The 18887-nt window shown below is 35.4% G+C and overlaps 1 protein-coding gene across 3 annotated transcripts in view; it reads left to right on the plus strand.

Moving 5' to 3' along the window:
* The window catches only part of RAB3GAP1 (RAB3 GTPase activating protein catalytic subunit 1), a 102071-nt gene that overhangs the window by 41621 nt on the left and 41563 nt on the right, over positions 1-18887 (plus strand). For all 3 annotated transcript variants that reach the window (XM_032250687.1, XM_032250688.1, XM_032250689.1), the window contains exons 6-8: positions 10721-10840; positions 12613-12778; positions 18509-18608. In XM_032250687.1, coding sequence (XP_032106578.1) covers positions 10721-10840; positions 12613-12778; positions 18509-18608 — 386 coding nt within the window. The remainder of the gene's footprint in view (positions 1-10720; positions 10841-12612; positions 12779-18508; positions 18609-18887) is intronic.

Below are 18887 nucleotides of genomic sequence, written 5' to 3' on the forward strand. Positions count from 1 at the left end.
TTTGCAAACATTTTTATAAGTCAAACTAACAGACTTTTAACAGTAAAAGGCTTACCCTGTAAAATCCCAGCTCCCACTGCTCAGCCGTTAGGGCCTATAGCCAGACCTGATCTTCCCCTAGTATTTTTCAGTCACCTTCTGTGCTCACTTTTGCCTTTCAGTATACTGTTTGTTTCTGTTATCCAGGAAACTCCTTTTTATTCTTTCAAATTCAGCTGTGTATTTTACAAAATTTTCATATTTGATGAGGTATTTCTTTGTGTTTTGGGGCAAGGAGGGCCTGTGTCATGTCAGCTGGTTGGAAGTCCTGTCATGTGGTTGGAAGTCATGTATATGGTTGGACGTCACTTTCAGTTTTGTCTTACTTGATCTTTCTTAAAGTTTAGAAAGCCAGCAACAAAGCTTTTGAGAACTGTTTAAAAATTAGGCATATTAAAAGTATGTGTATTTTCTTTTATTCAACAAATGTTATTTTTAAACATTTACTGTGATCCAGATATGGAAATATCAAGGATAAAACATGGTTCCTGCCTTAGTAATCTTTGGGATTAGTATAAAGGGAGTAGACAACAATAATATTTTGTGATAAATGCTCTCATAGAGGGCAGAACACAAGGTTTGATGCAAACTCATAGGAGGTACTTGTAATTCAGGCAGATTAAGTCAGAAAAATGTTTCCAGACAAGGTGATACCTCACCTGAACCCTGAAAGACAAGTGAGAATAAGCCAGGTGAATAAGCTTAACTAATAGGTAAAAAGATACTTGAAGCAGAATGAAAGCATTAGTAGAGGTGATGATGTTTAAATGAACTTTTGAAACTTGCAGGTAGTTTGGTAAGGTTGGGTATGGCAGCAGAGAGTTGGGAATGGGGAAGGATGAAAAGGACTTTGGTATGTAGATATTTTAAGACTAATGTGAACTGGATATCTTAAGAGGATTTCATAATATTCCCCTACTTCTGCTTTATTCATAGAATTTTTGTTGTAACTAAGTGAATTTCTCAAAAATTTCAAGGATACAAATTACTTGTAATGTGTCAGAGATACTGAAGAGTAACATGCATAGAAGTTTTCACCTATACAGTTATTTAAATTTAAATTAGAAAAAGTTAAACCAGAATTAAAGCAATGATGGTGGAAATCTGAAAATGATTTTGCAATATAGGCATTTACTTATTTATATTCAAGTATACCATAAACATACAATTAGTATAGGTTGACCCTGTCAGAGTAATTTAAAATTAATATATGATTTACTTACATTTCCAAATCAAATTCTAGAAAATAGATTTTTGGCATTTATGTTCAATGCTCAATTTTGGTAGTTTTGAGTTTGTCTGCGATCTGTATCTATTTTGAGATCTTCTAGTTTCAGTTTTCATATCAAACACCTCCCAGATTAGCTCCAAGCCTATTTAACTTTGTAAAGGGTGTTTTATAAAAATGGACTTTAAAAGATATGTGAGCATGATCAATTTTATGTTCTTGGCAGTGTAATTGATCTTAATGATGTGATTTGCCGGATGTGTCTTGCAGCCTTCTAATATACTTATCCTTTAAACACTTTTCTTTTTTTTTTTCTTTAAATGCCTTCTTGTGGGTGTTTCCCTAAACCATCGTTACAGATTTATTATCTTGATTGTTATTTTTCATGATATAAATAACCCTGGAAATGACATAGACTTTAACTGTAGCCAACATTTATGTGCAAATGTAAATTCATAAGCAGAGTTTTTAATAGGAAGGTGTGGTAGGCAAGATAATGGACCCAGCTAGTCCCCAGAGATCGCCCACGTCCTAAATCTTAGAACCTGTGAATATAAGTTATGTGGCAAGATGGATTAAGGGAGCAGATGGAATTAACATTGCTTAGCAGTTGACTTTAAGTTAGGGAGATTTATCCTGGATTATCTGGGTGGTCCCAGTGTAATCCCAAGAGTTCTTAAAATTGGAACAGGGAGACAGAGGAGAGTTAGGGTCATATTGCTGTGAGAAGAACTGGTCCCAGTGATGTAGGTTTTGAAGATAGAGGAAGAGGGCCAAAAGCCAAGTAATGAGGGTAAGCCTCTGGAAACTGGAAAAGACCAGGAATAGATTCTCAGCTGGAGCCTCCTAAAGGAACACAGCTTTGCTGACACCTTGAATTTAGCCTTGTGAGACCTGTGTCAGACTTCTGACCTGCAGAACTATAGGATGATCAACATGTGTTATTTTAAGTCACCAAACTTGTAGTAATTTCTTACAGCAGCAATATGAACTAATACACAAAGTAAGAGAGTGAAAGCTGTAGACACCTGGAGAGGCGCTATTGAGAGTGGAAAAATACACTGAAAAGACAGCTAGGTTTAAGGGAAGATATATTTTGTCCCCATGGCTCTGCCTTTGTCGAGCATTGTCTTTGGGCCTTCAGCTTCAGTCATGATTTATTGGTCACCACAAAGGAACAGTCTGCAAATAATCTTGTGAATTATTGAATAATTATTACAGCTTTTAAGAAATATTTATTTTTGTGATTTTTTTTTTTTTTTTTGAAGACCGAGTCTTACTGTGTCCTTCAGGCTGGAGTGCAGTGCCACTATCTGGGCTCACTGCAACCTCTGCCTCCCGAGTTCAAGCAATTCACCTGCTTCATCCTCCCGAGTAGCTGGGACGACAGGCGCATGCCACCATGTCCAGCTAATTTTTAATATTTTAATAGAGAGGTGGTTTCACCATGTTGCCCAGGCTGGTTTTGAACTCCTGAGCTCAGGCAGTCTGCCCACCTCAGCCTCCCAAAGTGCTAGGATTACAGGTGTGAGCCACTGTACCCAGCCTCATTTTTGTGATTTTTAATGTATTTTTTTGCTGTCAATAGAGATACATGTAAAGGTCCTTAGGGCTATTCTAAAATGCTGATTTTGCAAAACCTGACAGTTTTGAGAAATCAGCATTTTAGACTAGCCCTAAGGACCTGTAAAATATTCTCATTCTTCCAAAAGTGAATGTTAAGAGGACTTCTGGTAATGGCAGTGTGAAATGGTTAGTGATTCCTCTTTACTAAAGAGGAATTTTTTAAAAAAGGCATTAAACTGGACAGAACTTTCAAAAAACAACCATTTCTGGCCCCTCTTCCTGTAGTTGTTTCTATCACCTCCCTTCTTCTCCCTAACCTATGTTGGTGATAACTGAGCTTTCTAGATTGGCTGTGAAAATACCACCTCTGTTGCCAGATGAGCATATTTAATTCTTTACTGGGGGAGAGGGAAGGCACAAAAACTTTTGCCTTTGCCAATCAAAAGGAATGGATTTGGCTGGGAACAGATGGGTAAAACCTGTACCTTTGTTAGACCAAGGTCGCATTCCCAGTTCAAGGCAAGTGATGGATTAGTCAGAAATTTAACAGGGAGATCTTGTATTAGAGCCATAGAAAGACTGAGATACCATCTCTCTACACATCCCTAGATGACAGAAAAACTACATATATCCAGGAGAGACTGAGCAGAGCCCAAACTTGAGTGCTGGTTGCAATTTTGAATGCATTCCCCAATCTACACACATTTAGCAGAAAGTGAAAGGAAAACCTTCTAGGCTTAGGTGCTTTGGCATGATCTGTGCCCAAATTATTGGTTTACCCAGAAACTATACAGACAAGATGTAGCCCCTAGAGAGCCAGGCTGAAATATTAAAAATAAGAATAAAGCAATGGAATAGAGATATCAGAGGCTGCACTCTGTTGAGAAGGGAGTTTCCTCAATGTAAGTCCAGGCAAGTTACTAAATGCAAACAAATTGGAAAAGCTAACAACCCTCAGAAAAGTTCAACAGAATCTGGTTTTGCTATAATATATTATCAAAATGTATGGTTGTCAACCACAAATTACTAGATGTACAATGAAACAGGAAGTGTGACCCGTACAAGGGGAAAAAATAGTAGAAATGGACTCTTAATGGGCCTAGATATTAGATTTAGCAATAACATCAAAACATTTATTACAAGTATGTTAAGAAAATTGAAGGAAAGGGTTTTCAAAGAATTAAATCCTAACAATGAGTTACATAGTAGTCTCAATAAAGAGAAACTATAATAACCAAATGGCGGCCAAGTGTGTGGTGGCTCGTGCCTGTAATCCCACCACTTTGGGAGGCTGAGGTGGGCAGATCACTTGAGGTCAGGAGTTCGAGACCAGCCTGGGCAACATGGTAACACCCCGTCTCTACTAAAAAAAAAAAAAAGAAAAAAAAAATTAGCCAGGCCTGGTGGTATGTGCCCATAAAACAGCTCCCGCGGAGGCTGAGGTAGGAGAATTGCTTGAACCTAGGAGGTGGAGGCTGCAGTAAGCTAAGATAGTGTTGTACTCCAGCTTGGCCAACAGAGCAAAACTCCATCTCAAACAAGCAAACAAACAAACAAATGGAAACTCCAGAGTTGAAAAGTATAATTGAAATGAAATTTCTTCACATTGGCTCAAAAGCAGATCTGAGATGATAGAAGAGTTGATAGATTTGAAAAATTAACAGAAATTGTCCAGTCCAAAGAACAGAGAAAAACGTTTGGAAAATAAAAGAATAGAACCTCTGAGATCTGTGGGTCAGTGTCAAGTGTTCCAAAACATGCATGTAATGGGACAGGTGAAGAGAAAGAAAGTGGTAGAAAAACAAATTTGAAAAAATAATAGCTGAGAGTTTTCCAAATTTGATTAAAAACACTCAGAACCAGCAGCCTTAGTGAACCTTAAGTAAGATAAACACAAAAGAGAACCACCCATACTAGACATAGTATGGACAACCTGCTGAATCCCTTAGATGGGAAGAAAATCTTGTAGGCAACAAGAGAAAAATGACTTGTCGTGTACAAGAGAACAATACTCTTGGTTGACTTCTCATCAGAAACAGTGGAGGCCAGAGGGCAGTGCAGTGACACATTCAAAGTTCAGAAAGGAGCTCACACCTGTAATCCCAGCACTTTGGGAGGCTGAGACGGTTGGATTGCCTGAGCTCAGGAGTTTGTGACCAGCTTAGGCAACATGGTGAAACCCTGTCTCTACTAAAAAAAAAAAACCAAAAAACAAAAAATTAGCTGGGTGTGACAGCTTCGCCTGTAGTCGCAGCTACTCAGGAGGCTGAGGTAAGAGAATTGCTTGAAACTGGGAGGCAGAAGTTGCAATGAGCTGAGATTGCACCACTGCACTCTAGCCTGAGCAGCAGAGTGAGACACTGTCTCAAAAAAAAAAAAGTTCTGAAAGGAAAACAAAAATAAAAAAACAAAAAACAAACCCACTATTGACCAAGAATTCTATATCCAGTGAAACTGTATTTCAAAAATAAAGGTTAAATAATGATATTGACAGAAAAATTGACAGAATTCATCCTTGCCTTACAAGTAATAAAGAAATAGAGGGTAACTTGAATCCATAGGAAGGAATGAATAACATTGGAAATACTCTAGTAAATACAATAAATATATTCTCGTAATTTAAAAACAGTGTAAGATTGTTTAAGCAATAATTACAGCAATGTGTTGTTAGGTTTATAACATATGTAATATGTAATATATATGACAATATTGTACAAAGGAAGAGAGGGAGGGAATGGAGTTACATTGTATAACATTGCTAGATTTTACTAGAATTAACCTGAGTAGATTATAAATTAAAGATGTGTATTATAATATCTAAAAAAAACTAAAAATAAGTTCAAAAAAAGGAGTTGTTGATTGAAAACTTCCAATTTCCCAGGTATTTTTGTAATTGGTAGGTATTTACGTCTAAGGAATTGTTTTTTCATTGTTTAGAACCACCATTTTTTGGTGATACAGTGTTTTATGCATATACTTTTATGCCACTTTTTTTGAAGGGGTCCTTAATCTCTTTCTAAGGTAATACATGTGAGAGTTGTAGAATGGTAGCATTCAAGGTAAGTGGCATGGTTTTATGATTTGCCTATGTTAGAGTAACAACAAATATATCAAATATTGGTTAAATTTTTGTTGTGGTACTTTTGGTCTTTATTGGATGAGGAAATAAAAACGCATCTTAAAACAAAATGAACAAAAATGATTGATTGTCCTAGGTTTGTCATTTGGAGGATGGGATGCTAGGACACATTTATATTTAAATGTAGTATTTAGTATACATATGCAATCTATTATTCAGATGAAACAGTTATTAAGAAGTACATTTGTGACATTTTCATTTGAGTTGATACATTTGATCTAATAAATTTAAGTTACTGGGCTAGAAATTTTAGGAAATATAAAGATTTGTTAATGAAACTCGCCCTAATAGGTATGTAGTGGTCTCTCACTGTTGTTTTAATTTCACTTCCCTGATTTACATGTGATGGAACATCTTTGCATACACTTGTTTGCTATCTTTATATCTTCTTGGGTGAGGTGTCTGGTTGAAGTCTTTTGGCATTTTTTTTTTTTTAAGTTGGATTATGTTCTTATTATTGAGTTTTAAGAGTTCTTTGTAGATTTTGGATAACAGTTCTCTATCTGAAATACCTTTTGCAAATATTTTCTCCCAGACTATGGTTGTATCTTTCATCCTCTTGCCAGTGTCATTTACAGAGCAGAAATTTTTAATTTTAATGAAGTCCAGCGTATTAATTTGTTCTTTCCATGGATTGTGCCTTTGGTATTGCATCTAAAAGGTCATCAACAAACCCAAAGTTATCTAGATTTTATTCTGTGTTCTAGGAGTTTTGTAACTTTGCATTTTATATTTAGGTCTGTAATCCATTTTAAGTTAGTGTTTGTGGAGGATGTAAAGTCTGTCTAGATTTACCTTTTTGCATGTGGATGTCCAGTTGTTCCAGCACCATTTGTCGAAAAGACTATCTCCATTGTACTGCCTCTGCTCCTTTTCAGAGATTAGTTGATAATATTTATGTGTGTCTATTTCTGGGCTCTCTATTCTGTTTCATTGATCTCTATTAGTCTGTTCTATTTGCCAATACCACACTGTATTGATTTCTGTAGCTTTATAGTAGTGCTTGAAGTTTGATAATGTTAGTTCTCCAACTTTCTTCTTCAGTATTTTATTATTATTTTGAGGTTTTTTTTTTTTTTTTTTTTTTTTTTTTGGCTTCTGCTTATAAACTTTAGAACCAGTTTGTGGATATTCTTACAATAACTTGCTGAAATTTTGATTGGGATTGCATTGAATCTGTAGATGAAGTTGGAAAGAACTGATATCTTGATAATACTGTCTTCCTATTCATGAATATAGAATATCTCTTTATTATGTATGTGTGTGCGTGGTGGTATTGGTGGTGGTAACTGTAATTATTTTGCCACTCCTCTATTGAAGAATAGTTAGGTTGTTTATATTGTACATACATCTATTTGCATTTGTAAGAATGGTTTTGTAGCATAGATTTTGAGATATATAATAAGAGTTTTGTCAATTTTAAATATTGATATACTCTGCCCTTTTGCTCTCCAAAATTAAAAAAAAATTTTTTTTATTAAGAGACAGGGCCTCCCTCTGTCACCAGGCTGGAGTACAGTGGTGTGATCATGACTCCCTGCAGCATTGACTTCTGGGCTCCAGTTATCCTCCAACCTCAGCTACCTGAGTAGCTAGGAGTACAGATGCATACCACCATGCCAAGCTAATTTTTAAATTTTTTGTAGAGATGGGGGTCTCACTATGTTTCCCAGGCTGGTCTAGAACTTCTGACCTCAAGTGATCCTCCCACCTCAGCCTAAAACTTCTTTTAAAGTTTATATCACCACCTGTGGCATATTCTAGCACTCTTGTGAACACTGGAGTCTATCAGTATTTTATGTTTTTTGCCAGTAGAGTAACAGTGATATCTTGTTTTAATATTTATTTTTCTAATAGTGAGATTGAGCATCTTTTTATAGACTTATTAACCATTTATATTTCTTATTCTGTAAAATGTATATTAGTTTTTTCTCATTTTTTATGTTTAATTTTTTTTATTGTGGTGAAACACCCATAACAAAATTTGCCATTTTAACCATTTCTAAGTGTACAGTTCAGTGGTATTGAGTATATTCACATTTTTGTGCAACAGTCACCACTATCCTTCTCCAGAACTTTATCATCCCATACTGAAACCCTGTAACCATTAAACAACGACTTCTCTCCTCTCCCTCTTAGCCACTGGAACCAGTATTACTTTCTCTCTTTATGACTTTCATTCTTTTAGTACCTCATATAAGTAAAATCAATGTAACATTTGCCCTTTTTTTACTGGCTTTTATTTCACTTAGCATAATGTCTTCTAAGTTCAGCTGTGTTGCAATATGTATCAGAATTTATTTGTTTTTAAAGGTAAATAATATTAAAAAAAACCCTAAAAAAAAGGTAAATAATATTTGTATGTATATACCACATTTATCCATTCATTTGTAGATGGGCATTTAGATTGCTTCTACCTTTTGGTTACTGTGAATAATTCTGCTATGAACATGGGTGCACAAATACCTATTTGAATCTCTGTTTTCATTTCTTTTGGATTTATAATCAGTGTTTTGCTGGATCAGATGGTTAGTTTGTGTTCATTTTTTAAAATAATCCACCATACTGTTTAACGTTTTACATTTCTACCAGCAATGCCCAAGGATTTTGATTTCTCTGCATCCTTGCTAACACTTATTGTTGGTTTCTTTGATAAGAGCCATCCTAATGGGTATGAGGTGTTATGTCATAGTAAATTCAGTTTTCATTCCTCTAAGATTAGTGATGTTGAGGATTTTTTCATGTACTTATTTGCCATTTGTATATTTTCTTTTGAGTGACATCCATCCAAGTCCTTTGCCCATTTTAAAAGCTGGTTGGTTTTTGTTGTTGTTGTTGATTTTTACTTATTTTTTTTTTAAAGCTCCCACTTAATGTTTGTTTACTTTTGATGAAGGAATAGTCTTAGGATTCAAGTAGACCAATTGAGAAAAAAGTTGTGACTTAAATTGACATTTTAAAGATCATAAAGAAGAGAGTACATTTAATAAGTGATCCCCCCACCTCAACCTCACACATTGCTGGGACTACAGGCACTCTCCATCATGCCCAGCTAATTTAAAAAATTTTTTGTAGAGGGGTATCTTACTATGTTGCCTAGGCTGATCTTGAACTCCTAAGCTCAAGTGATCCTCCTGCCTTGGACTGCCAAGATACTGGGATTACAGGTGTGAGCCACCACACATGGCAAGGTAAATCTTTAAAGGACTTGTCAGAATTTGGGTATTTAGTAATGGCAGTACAGTGGATGAGGGGGAGACATTTTATCAATAGATAGAGGAAACAAAGGCTTAGGAGATAGATGGAAGGTAGATTGCAGATAAGTGGCAATTCAGCTTGGGTTGTTATTCAAGTATATAGTGGCACTGTGTGTGTGTGTGTGTGTGTACAGTAAGAAGATTGTTTGACAACAGCTGTCAGTGTTAAAATGCAAATGTTCTTTTATCCAGCAACCACTAGAAATTTATTATAGAGGTATGTTTTTAGAAAGAGACAGTTGCAGTATTGTTGCAGCAGCATGAAACTGGAAATAAAGTACTGATCAGTAGGGGATTGTCCTTTGAAACGAAGCTTTACGAAGTATATAAATATATATAATCTTATTTGTGAGTAGATGGTTACATGGATAAATGGACCGTTTCTGGAAGAATAACCAAGAAACTGTTGACAGTAATTTAACACTAGTACAGGGGATGGAACAGGGGGATGTTCACTTGTTTTGTTTTCTTTCTTTCAGGGACATTTGGAAAAAAGGAAACTATATTTTTCAAAGATCTTTAGAGCTTAATTTTTAAAGCTCTGGATTATTTTCATTATTTTATGCTGCCTCTACATAACTAATTTTTATTTTTAGGGCTAGGAGGGTAGAGGCAGCGTGAGGAAATGAAATAATTTTTGTCATCCAAATAATATACTATCAATTAGACTTTATTTTTTAAATCATTACTGCTGATTTAGGGATTGCTTGAGAAGAATGTTTATAAAAATAAGCATTAATAACTCTTCACATACCAGAGATTAAAATAATTTAGACAAATGAGTAATATCGTTCATAAGTTTTCTTTATTTAAAATTATTAAATAAAAATACAGAGTGAATAGGAGAGGAATTTTCAGTAGACAAGATCATCAATTTGACTATGTTTTTCTAATAGTTTGGCAACAAATTTGTGACTTTAAAGGATGTGGCAACTGAATGAGAAGTTTTAATTAACGTAGCTGTCATAGCAAGATTAAGCTGTTTTATGATAATTTTTTGACCCCTTTTTAATATGTGTTGAGTAAAAGAACACAAGAATTCCTTAATTAGGATTCTTAGTAAGCTGTATTCTCACATTTAGACAAGACTTGTACATCATTGCTGATAATTTTCCTGCAGTTTAGGGAATCTGTCAAACTTTCTTCATTTGGGGACTTAGTGCTGTCAGTTCATTAAAGCAAAATTTCCATAATTGCTTTCTTTTATCTTGTAAACTTAACTTTGAAGGCAAAACTCTTGTTTAATGGTCTTTGTGATGTCTGCAAATTGTTTCTAATTTGTAAAGAATAGAGGGGAACTAATAGGTGGATGATGGAAGTGCTTCTTAAAATTGAGGTCTTTGTAGGTTGGATTGCCATTAAAAGAAACACCTGTAGTTTAAACCTGACTTGTTAAATTTTCTGTAGGGAAATTTTTTTGTGTGTTTTTCAAGTAATGGATTTTTGTGTCCTGAGGTTTCCCCTGTTTAATGCAGTAATTCTTTTTTTAAGGTACGGCCTGCGAGAGTTCGTGGTGATTGCTCCGGCTGCACACAGTGATGCTGTTCTCAGTGAATCTAAGTGCAACCTTCTTCTGAGTTCTGTTTCTATTGCCTTGGGAAACACTGGCTCGTGAGTGGACATTTTTTAAAACCTAGACAAAACTATTTTTAATAATTTACGAAAGCAAACAGTTATTAAAAGTTAGCTTTTTTATTGTAATTAGAAACTTAGTACATATATATTTTTAGTACATATATATAAATATATGCATATATACATTTTTTTTCAGTAGAGACTGGGTTTTCACTATGTTAGCCAGGCTGGTCTGAAATTCCTGACCTCAGATGATCTGCCTACCTTAGCCTTCCAGAGTGCTAGGATTACAGGTGTAAGCTACTGTACCTGGCCTCAACTAAACTCTGTTTAGTTGAAAATTTTTCTTTTAACAATATACCTGCATATTTTTGTACTGGAATTTGGTATATAAGGACAAAACTAATAAAACCTAAATGGAGGCCATTTCTTTTTCTTTTTCTTTTTTTTTTTTTTTGAGACAGTCTTGCTCTGTTGCTCAGTCTGGAGTGCAGTGGCGCGATCTTGGCTTACTGCAACCTCTGCCTTCTGGGCTCAAGCAGTTCCCCTGCCTTAGCCTCTGAGTAGCTGGAATTAAAGGTGTGTGCTACCACACCTAGCTAATTTTTTGTATTTTTAGTAGAGATGGGGTTTTACTATGTTGGCCAGGCTGGTCTTGAACTCCTGATATCAGGTGATCCACCCATCTCAGCCTCCCAAAGTGCTGGAATTACAAGCATGAGCCATCACGCCCAGCTAATGAAGGCCATTTCTAAAGATAATCTTACTGAAATAATTCAATGTGTATTTGGAATAACTTCTTTAAAAGTTAATTTTCAGTACCTTTAGGCTCTATTCTTAAATGAATGTATTTAGGAAAATGAAATTTGTTTAATCACTATTCTGTTATGTTGAGTTGTGTTTCATTTGCGTAGCGAATAGACTATGATACGCTAACTCTAAATCTACTGGGGAATAATTAATTTATTATAGTGGATGTACTCCGTGGTATATCCTAAGTGTGTAATTTTGCCTTTTAAAAAAAGGAATGGCTAGAATATTTACTGATGTAGCATTATTAACATGAGGATGTATTTGTACAATCCTTTCTTGTTATTTAAGGTAGTTATGTGTTACAAAGTTGCCACAAACACTGAGTTATCAATTCCTGACCTATTTCTCCTAGGTGAGATACAGACTTAGGTTCCTGTGAGCCTCTGGTCACATTTTTGTCAACCAATTAATACATAACCTTCTTTTATGTGTGTTTCTGTTTAAAGGTAGCTTATTTAATATACATTGTTGAGTCACTAACATTGAACTTGTAGCCAAAAGCAGTGTAACTTGTGCATGCACGAAGCTTAACATACCTATTTTCTCTGTAAGGCACATCACAACCTTCTTGTGCTTAGGAGCCCGCCTTTATCTTTAGATGATATGAAAAATCTTTTACTACAATATTGGCTTAATTTACATTCTTTAATACCTGTGAGTTAGGTTTTATTATTTATTTGGAAAGGCTAATATTAAATAATCACTTTTATTCAAGACAGTTTTCATTCTCATGTTTTCTGACTTTTAGTTAGCTGTTCTAAAACAATTTTCAGACTAATCAAAGTACCTCTAGATGATAGTTTCTTCAGTTTAGTAGTATAAGGAGAAAAAGGAATTAAGAATGTTTTTGTTATAAACCTATGTTTTTGTTGTTTCCAGTTTAGTGCTTTTAAATTCTTGAGATTAAAATAATTTGGGAAAAATTTGGGGTTCAGGAGTTCAGGTTTAATGTTTAATGAGCTTGTATTCTATTCCCGTTTAATCATGTCTTGCAGTCAGGTGCCACTCTTCGTGCAAATTCACCAGAAATGGCGAAGAATGTATGTAGGAGAATGTCAAGGTCCTAGTGTACGAACTGATTTTGAAATGGTTCATCTTAGAAAAGTGCCAAATCAGTACACTCACTTATCAGGTCTGCTGGATATCTTCAAATCAAAGATTGTGAGTTGGCATTGATATTGTCAGTCTAATCTGAGATCCAGATAAAAGTAGAGATTTGATCATTTTATTCGGTGTATGGAAGCATTTCTCTATAATATCGATGATGTAATTGCTTGGAAGAAAGCTGTGAATACATAAATTACTTTGTAATTTCAAAGAAACAACATACCTAATTATATTTTTAGTGTACTAATGTCAAAGCCACAACTGATTTGTTTTGTTTGTTCAGTCTGTTAGAATTTATTGACTGTGTTCTGTCTTTTACTCCTTGTCCTCTCATGGTAATATTGCCAGTCTCCCAAGCTTAATGGGGTTCAAGTAGCTGCTTGTTTCAGCATTTGACTATGAGCTTCTTAAGGTCTAAACCCTTTGGGTTTTGAATTGCATTTTCCCCCCTAAATCTTTATTTGATTTAATTTTCAAGGTTAATCTGGCTTATATTCTAGGTCTGGGAGCAGCAGAGCTAAATGGGACATGCTAAATATATTATTCTATAACAACACTGTCTCTAGCTATGGAAGACTTCCTGTACTGCTCTGTGGGGAGTGGGAGAATGGGGACTGACTGATTAGGGCTTAAGTTGAGGAGCTGTTTGTGAATACCACTAGAAAAGAGAGAAAGCGGGGCCGGGCGTGGTGGCTCAAGCCTTTAATCCCAGCACTGTGGGAGGCCGAGGCGGGTGGATCACGAGGTCAAGAGATCGAGACCATCCTGGTCAACATGGTGAAACCCCGTCTCTACCAAAAATACAAAAAATTAGCTGGGCATGGTGGCGTGTGCCTGTAATCCCAGCGACTCAGGAGGCTGGGGCAGGAGAATTGCCTGAACCCGGGAGGCAGAGGTTGCGGTGAGCCAAGATCATGCCATTGCACTCCAGCCTGGGTAACAAGAGCGAAACTCCATCTCAAAAAAAAAAAAAAAAAAAAAGAAAAGAGAGAAAGCTAGAAAACCAAGTAGTGGAGGGGATCCTCTGCTTAGAGAAATATTACTCTTAGGTTATTAGGATGCTGATTTAAATTTGGAGTGTGTTAAGTGCTAAACGTGACACTATCTCACTTAAGTGACCAGATTTGATTAATAAACTGACATCATGTGTTGCATGATGACTATTAATCACATTTGGTCATTTAAGTGAGATAGTGGCAGTTTTAGCACTTAAATATATAAGTATATTGATTATATACTTATATTAAGTTTTAGTACTTAAATATATAAGTATAATGAAGTATATTGATTATAAATAAATATATTAATTAGGATATGTAATTACATATGTGGCAGTCCTGCCAAAATGTTTAACATACTATAAATCAAAACATGAGGAAACAATCACACATTTCCAAAGTGAGCCATATGTTGCAACAGTAACTGGTCAGTATCATGATAGGCAAAATAAAGGCTGGAAGCTATTTAGATTTAAGGGGATAATGGGACCTGGCAGCTAAATGCAATGCATGATTCTTGATTGGATCCTTTATCAAAACAAAATAGCCAGTAAGGACATTATTGGGACAGTTAGGATGACTTTAATATGGACTGTATATTAGAAAATAGTATCAATGTTAAAGTTATTGAGTGTCATAATTGTATTATGGTTGTATAGGATTATGCCCTTGTTCTTAGGAATTACATGCTACAGTATTTTTTTTCTTTTTCTTTTTTTTCTTACACCTTATAAAAAAATTAACTCAAGATATGCTAAAGTATTTAAGGGTGAATTGTTCTGATGCCTACAATTTACTTTTAGAAGGTTCAGCCAGAAAAATGTCATATGCATAATACATATATATGTGAATGTGTGGCAAAATGTTTATTATTATTATTATTATTATTATTTTATTTTTTTAAAGATGGGGTTTCACCATGTTGGTCAGGCCGGCTTTGAACTCCCGACCTCAGGTGATCCGCCCGCCTTGGCCTCCAAAGTGCTTGGATTACAGGCGTGAGCCACTACGCCCAGCCGGCAAAATGTTAATTATGAACTCTGTGAAAGTCATATGGGTGTTCATTGTGCTAGTTTTCCAACCTTTCTGAAGGTTTGAGAATTTTCAAAAGAAAAAGAATTACAAGAAAAAAGTTGCTGAAATTTGTTTTTTAATACATAACATTTGTTAAAAAGATATTTAGGATTAGAATTTAATCATAAAAACATGTTTTTAGTGTTGAGGACCTAAATAGTGTAGTTGTAGGATTATCACCAACCAGATAAATCCCTCTGATATTAAAAAAACATAATGCATTTACCAGGATAGCAAATTAGATTAAAAGCTTCCTTTTACCTCTCCACTCCTTTCCCAATTCTCTCCTCAAAATAACAACTGTTAGCAGTGGCTTGTGATGATCTCCATTAGAAAAATTACAGATGCTTTTAGAGAATTCCATGTATATATGTAATTTTCTTTTCAAAAACCTTCTGGATTCTGAAGTGCTGTAGGTACTGCTAATTCCACATATAGTTTGGAAATTTTTTGAAAAAGGCAGGCATGTATCAGTACCTTCTCCATTAGTTTTCCTTTGCTCTCGTCAGAAGTCGATTATATTTAAATTTTTTATTTTTTATTTGTTTTTTTTCAGTCTTTCTAAGGTTCAATTCAGGTATATATTTAAATTTTTTAGATCAAATTTCTAGTCACATGGAAATAATACTTTATTCCTTCTTTTTTTTTTCTTTTTTTCTTTTTTTGAGATAGGGTCTCACTCTTATCACCCTATCACTCAGGCTGCAGTGTAGGGTGTGATTATGGCTCACTGCAGCCTTGACCTCCTGGGCTCACTGAATTCTCTGACCTCAGCCTCCCAAGAAGTTGGGACTGCAGGCGTGCACCATCACACACAGCTAATTTTTGTATTTTTTGTAGAGACAGGGTTTCACCATGTTGATCAGGCTGGTCTTAAACTCCGAGGCTCAAGCAGTCCACCTGTCCAGCCTCCCAAAGCGTCAAGTTAATAGCATGAGCTACCACTTTGGGCCTTATTCCTTCTTCTTAAGAAACCATTAATGAATTTTATTATCTTCAGATCTTTTATGTCACATCTCTTTTTTGAAGCTAGGGACTACATTGATCTGTTGAACCCAACTTAGATCTTGGCTATTTACTAGTACTTTAAGGAAAAAACAGAGTTTTTAGTCAGTTTATCATATCATCTGACAAACCTAAAACTTACTTTTCTGATATGAAACATCTCTCAAAATTGATTTGAGAAGAATTGAACTTAAGTGAGAGCTGGTTTAGGTTCTTAAGTTTAATCCTCTTCTGCCATAATCCTCTAAATATTTGAAAACTCTCAACTTCACCATCTTTTCTTTTTCAGTTCAGACATTCTTAGTTCTTGAGATGTTCTTTACATTTTATGGTATTATATTATGACTGTTGATTTGGATATTTGTCTCTTTTAGAACTACTTTTTTATGTTTTGAGAAATTTAGCTTGCAGACTTATTTGGAATGAGTTTTATTTTAAATTTTGAATGTTCACTTCCATTCATCCTGTCTAATGGTTTCATAGTTTTATGGTTACTCCCTACCTGCAGAATATTTCAGAACTAGGTTTTAAAGTTGTGTTTGGAGTCTCTTGCTCTGTGGTAATGTTGGGGATTTTGATAACTGGTCTTAGAATTTAGGTTGCTTGCTCACCACATGTGGGTAAGGGTTTTTTCCCCTCACACAACCCCCAGCCCTATACCTTCTATTAAAGCCATTGTGCAAGCAGGAGTGACCTGTCCCAGTGTCTGGCATAAGCAGAGTCTTGCAATGCCCTCACTCCGGAAAGAGCCCTTTTGGTTTCATCCTAGGTTGTCAGTGCTGCCTTCCACACCTTGAGGCATGTGCCTTGAACCCCACTTATCCTCCAGGGTCCACAAAGATATTTCCATCATTTTTCATCCTAATTCCTTCTTTTCTCTTCTCCTCCTCCTCCTCCTCCTCCCCCTCCCCTCCTCTTTCTCTACTCTTCTCTTCCTCCCTCCTCCCTCCCTTCCTCCCTTCCTCCCTTCTGTCCTTCCTTCTGTCCTTCCTTCGTTCCTTCCTTCCTTGACAGGGTCTCACTCTGTTGCCCAGACTGGAGTGCAGTGGCATGATCTTGGCTCACTGCAACCTCTGCCTCCCAGGATCAAGGGATTCTCCTACCTCAGCCTCCCAAGTAGCTGGGATTACAGGCACATGTCACTACCGCCTGGCTAATTTTTGTATTTTTGGTAGAGGCAGGGTATCGCCATGTTGGCCAGGCTGGTCTTGAACTCCTGATCTCAAATGATCCACCCGCCACAACCTCCTAAAGTGTTGGGATTACAGGTGTGAGCCACAGTGCCTGGCCCTAATTATTTCTTTCTGGGTATCTCTTTGTATTTATCTGTGTGATTGGATGAGATGTTATGTGTCAAAGTGGCCTTGTTATGGCTTCTAGAACATTTGTTTCTTATTATGGGTGAATGCTTATTTCATTTCTGGACCTGACTAAAAAGTTGATATACTGACCACCCAAAATCTTACCTTGCTGTCTGGGACACAGGAGCCCAAAACTGAGTTAGGTTTTTTGGGAGCAGTTGTCTTCTATTGTGATTTCAGATTGAGTTTATATTCTTAAAGCTACTAGTGACATGTATAGATGCTGCTGCTGAGCTAAATGTAAATGTCATGTGTTCATTTGCTACTCAAACTGTAGTCTCTTGAATAGCAGCTTCTGGAAGCTGGAGAGTATTGAATCTACATTTCATAAGTACCCTAGGTGATTCCTATGCATATTTAAGTCCTACATTATATTAGTTTAGATTAAGCATTATGAAGGGAAGCTGAGATCATAGGATATTTAAATGATAGTATTAAGTTTTATGATTTTTAGTGAATTGACAGAGTTTTCTTTTGTTAACTAATTTGTTAAGTTTTCTTTTGTTAACTGATTTGTTAATCTATTTTGTGTGAGTGATTGTTCATTTGTCTCAGTGTGAAATTCTGGTTAAATATTCAAGGCTGGCTTTAATTTGAGTTTATTTTCATTTAAAAGAAAGAAAAGACATAATCTCTCCAAACCAAGTGTTATGCTTTATAATAGTTTTACTTATTTGAAAAATGAATCACCTTTCACATTTAGTATGTCTGAAGTGAATAGTAAGAAATTGTATTTTATAATTAAAATTGTAAAATATTTTAAAGAGCATTTTGCTTAATATAATTTAATATCTCCTTTTCTAATCGCAGTTTAAACCGCTTTATTTGAAAGTAATTTGTTCTATGGCATTGTTTTTGAAACTTTTTTTAGCTACATCAAATGAAAACGTGTGGAAGCAGTATGCAGAAATTGTGGAAATCCTTCTCTGCACACAAATATATGGACAAAAATACAGTGATTCTTTGGAAAACTTACTTTTTCATTTTTTAAAACCCATTCTCACAATTGGAGTACTGTTCCTTACTGTAGGATCTTTCCTCTTGTTCATCCCTAATCCACCTCTTGAGCTTTTGGACTTTGAGAATTTCTTTGGTGAAAAGGATTTCCTAAATTTTGCATCTTTGGCTGTAATGACTTTGGTGACTTATTTTTCCTTTGGAATGGCTAGAATATCATGTTTTTAATAACTAGAATATGCACACTATTGTTTAATACTAGAATCTGAAAAATCCAGGTTTCATAAAGGTAGTGTTAATCCATTCCATAAATTTGAAATTTTGATGTTGAATTAATAGGAAAATGGTACCAGCATTTACATGGTATTGTCTTTGTATGTGTTTCCTAGGGATGTCCTTTAACTCCATTGCCTCCAGTTAGTATTGCTATTCGATTTACCTATGTACTTCAAGATTGGCAGCAGTATTTTTGGCCTCAGCAACCTCCAGGTGAGATCATTTAGAACTATATTTAACTTATTAAATATAAATGGAAAAGAAGATACATTCAGAAATTAAAATTAATGGAGTGTCAAGTGTTTTGCATTAGAAATATTTGCAATTCATTTTAAATGTAATATTGCTACTTTCGTTGCCCTTATGTTTTTTTTTCTCTTAAAGAAAAACTGTAGGTTTTCTAGAGGTAGTATTACTCTATATTTGACAATCTGTCTTTGAAAGCCTTATTTATAAGGCATCCCTTGATGTGGCACATCATATGCCATAAAT

Source organism: Sapajus apella, unplaced genomic scaffold (assembly GCF_009761245.1).
Source record: "Sapajus apella isolate SASKATOON/1434 unplaced genomic scaffold, GSC_monkey_1.0 scaffold72, whole genome shotgun sequence".
Taxonomy (NCBI): Eukaryota; Metazoa; Chordata; class Mammalia; order Primates; family Cebidae; genus Sapajus; species Sapajus apella.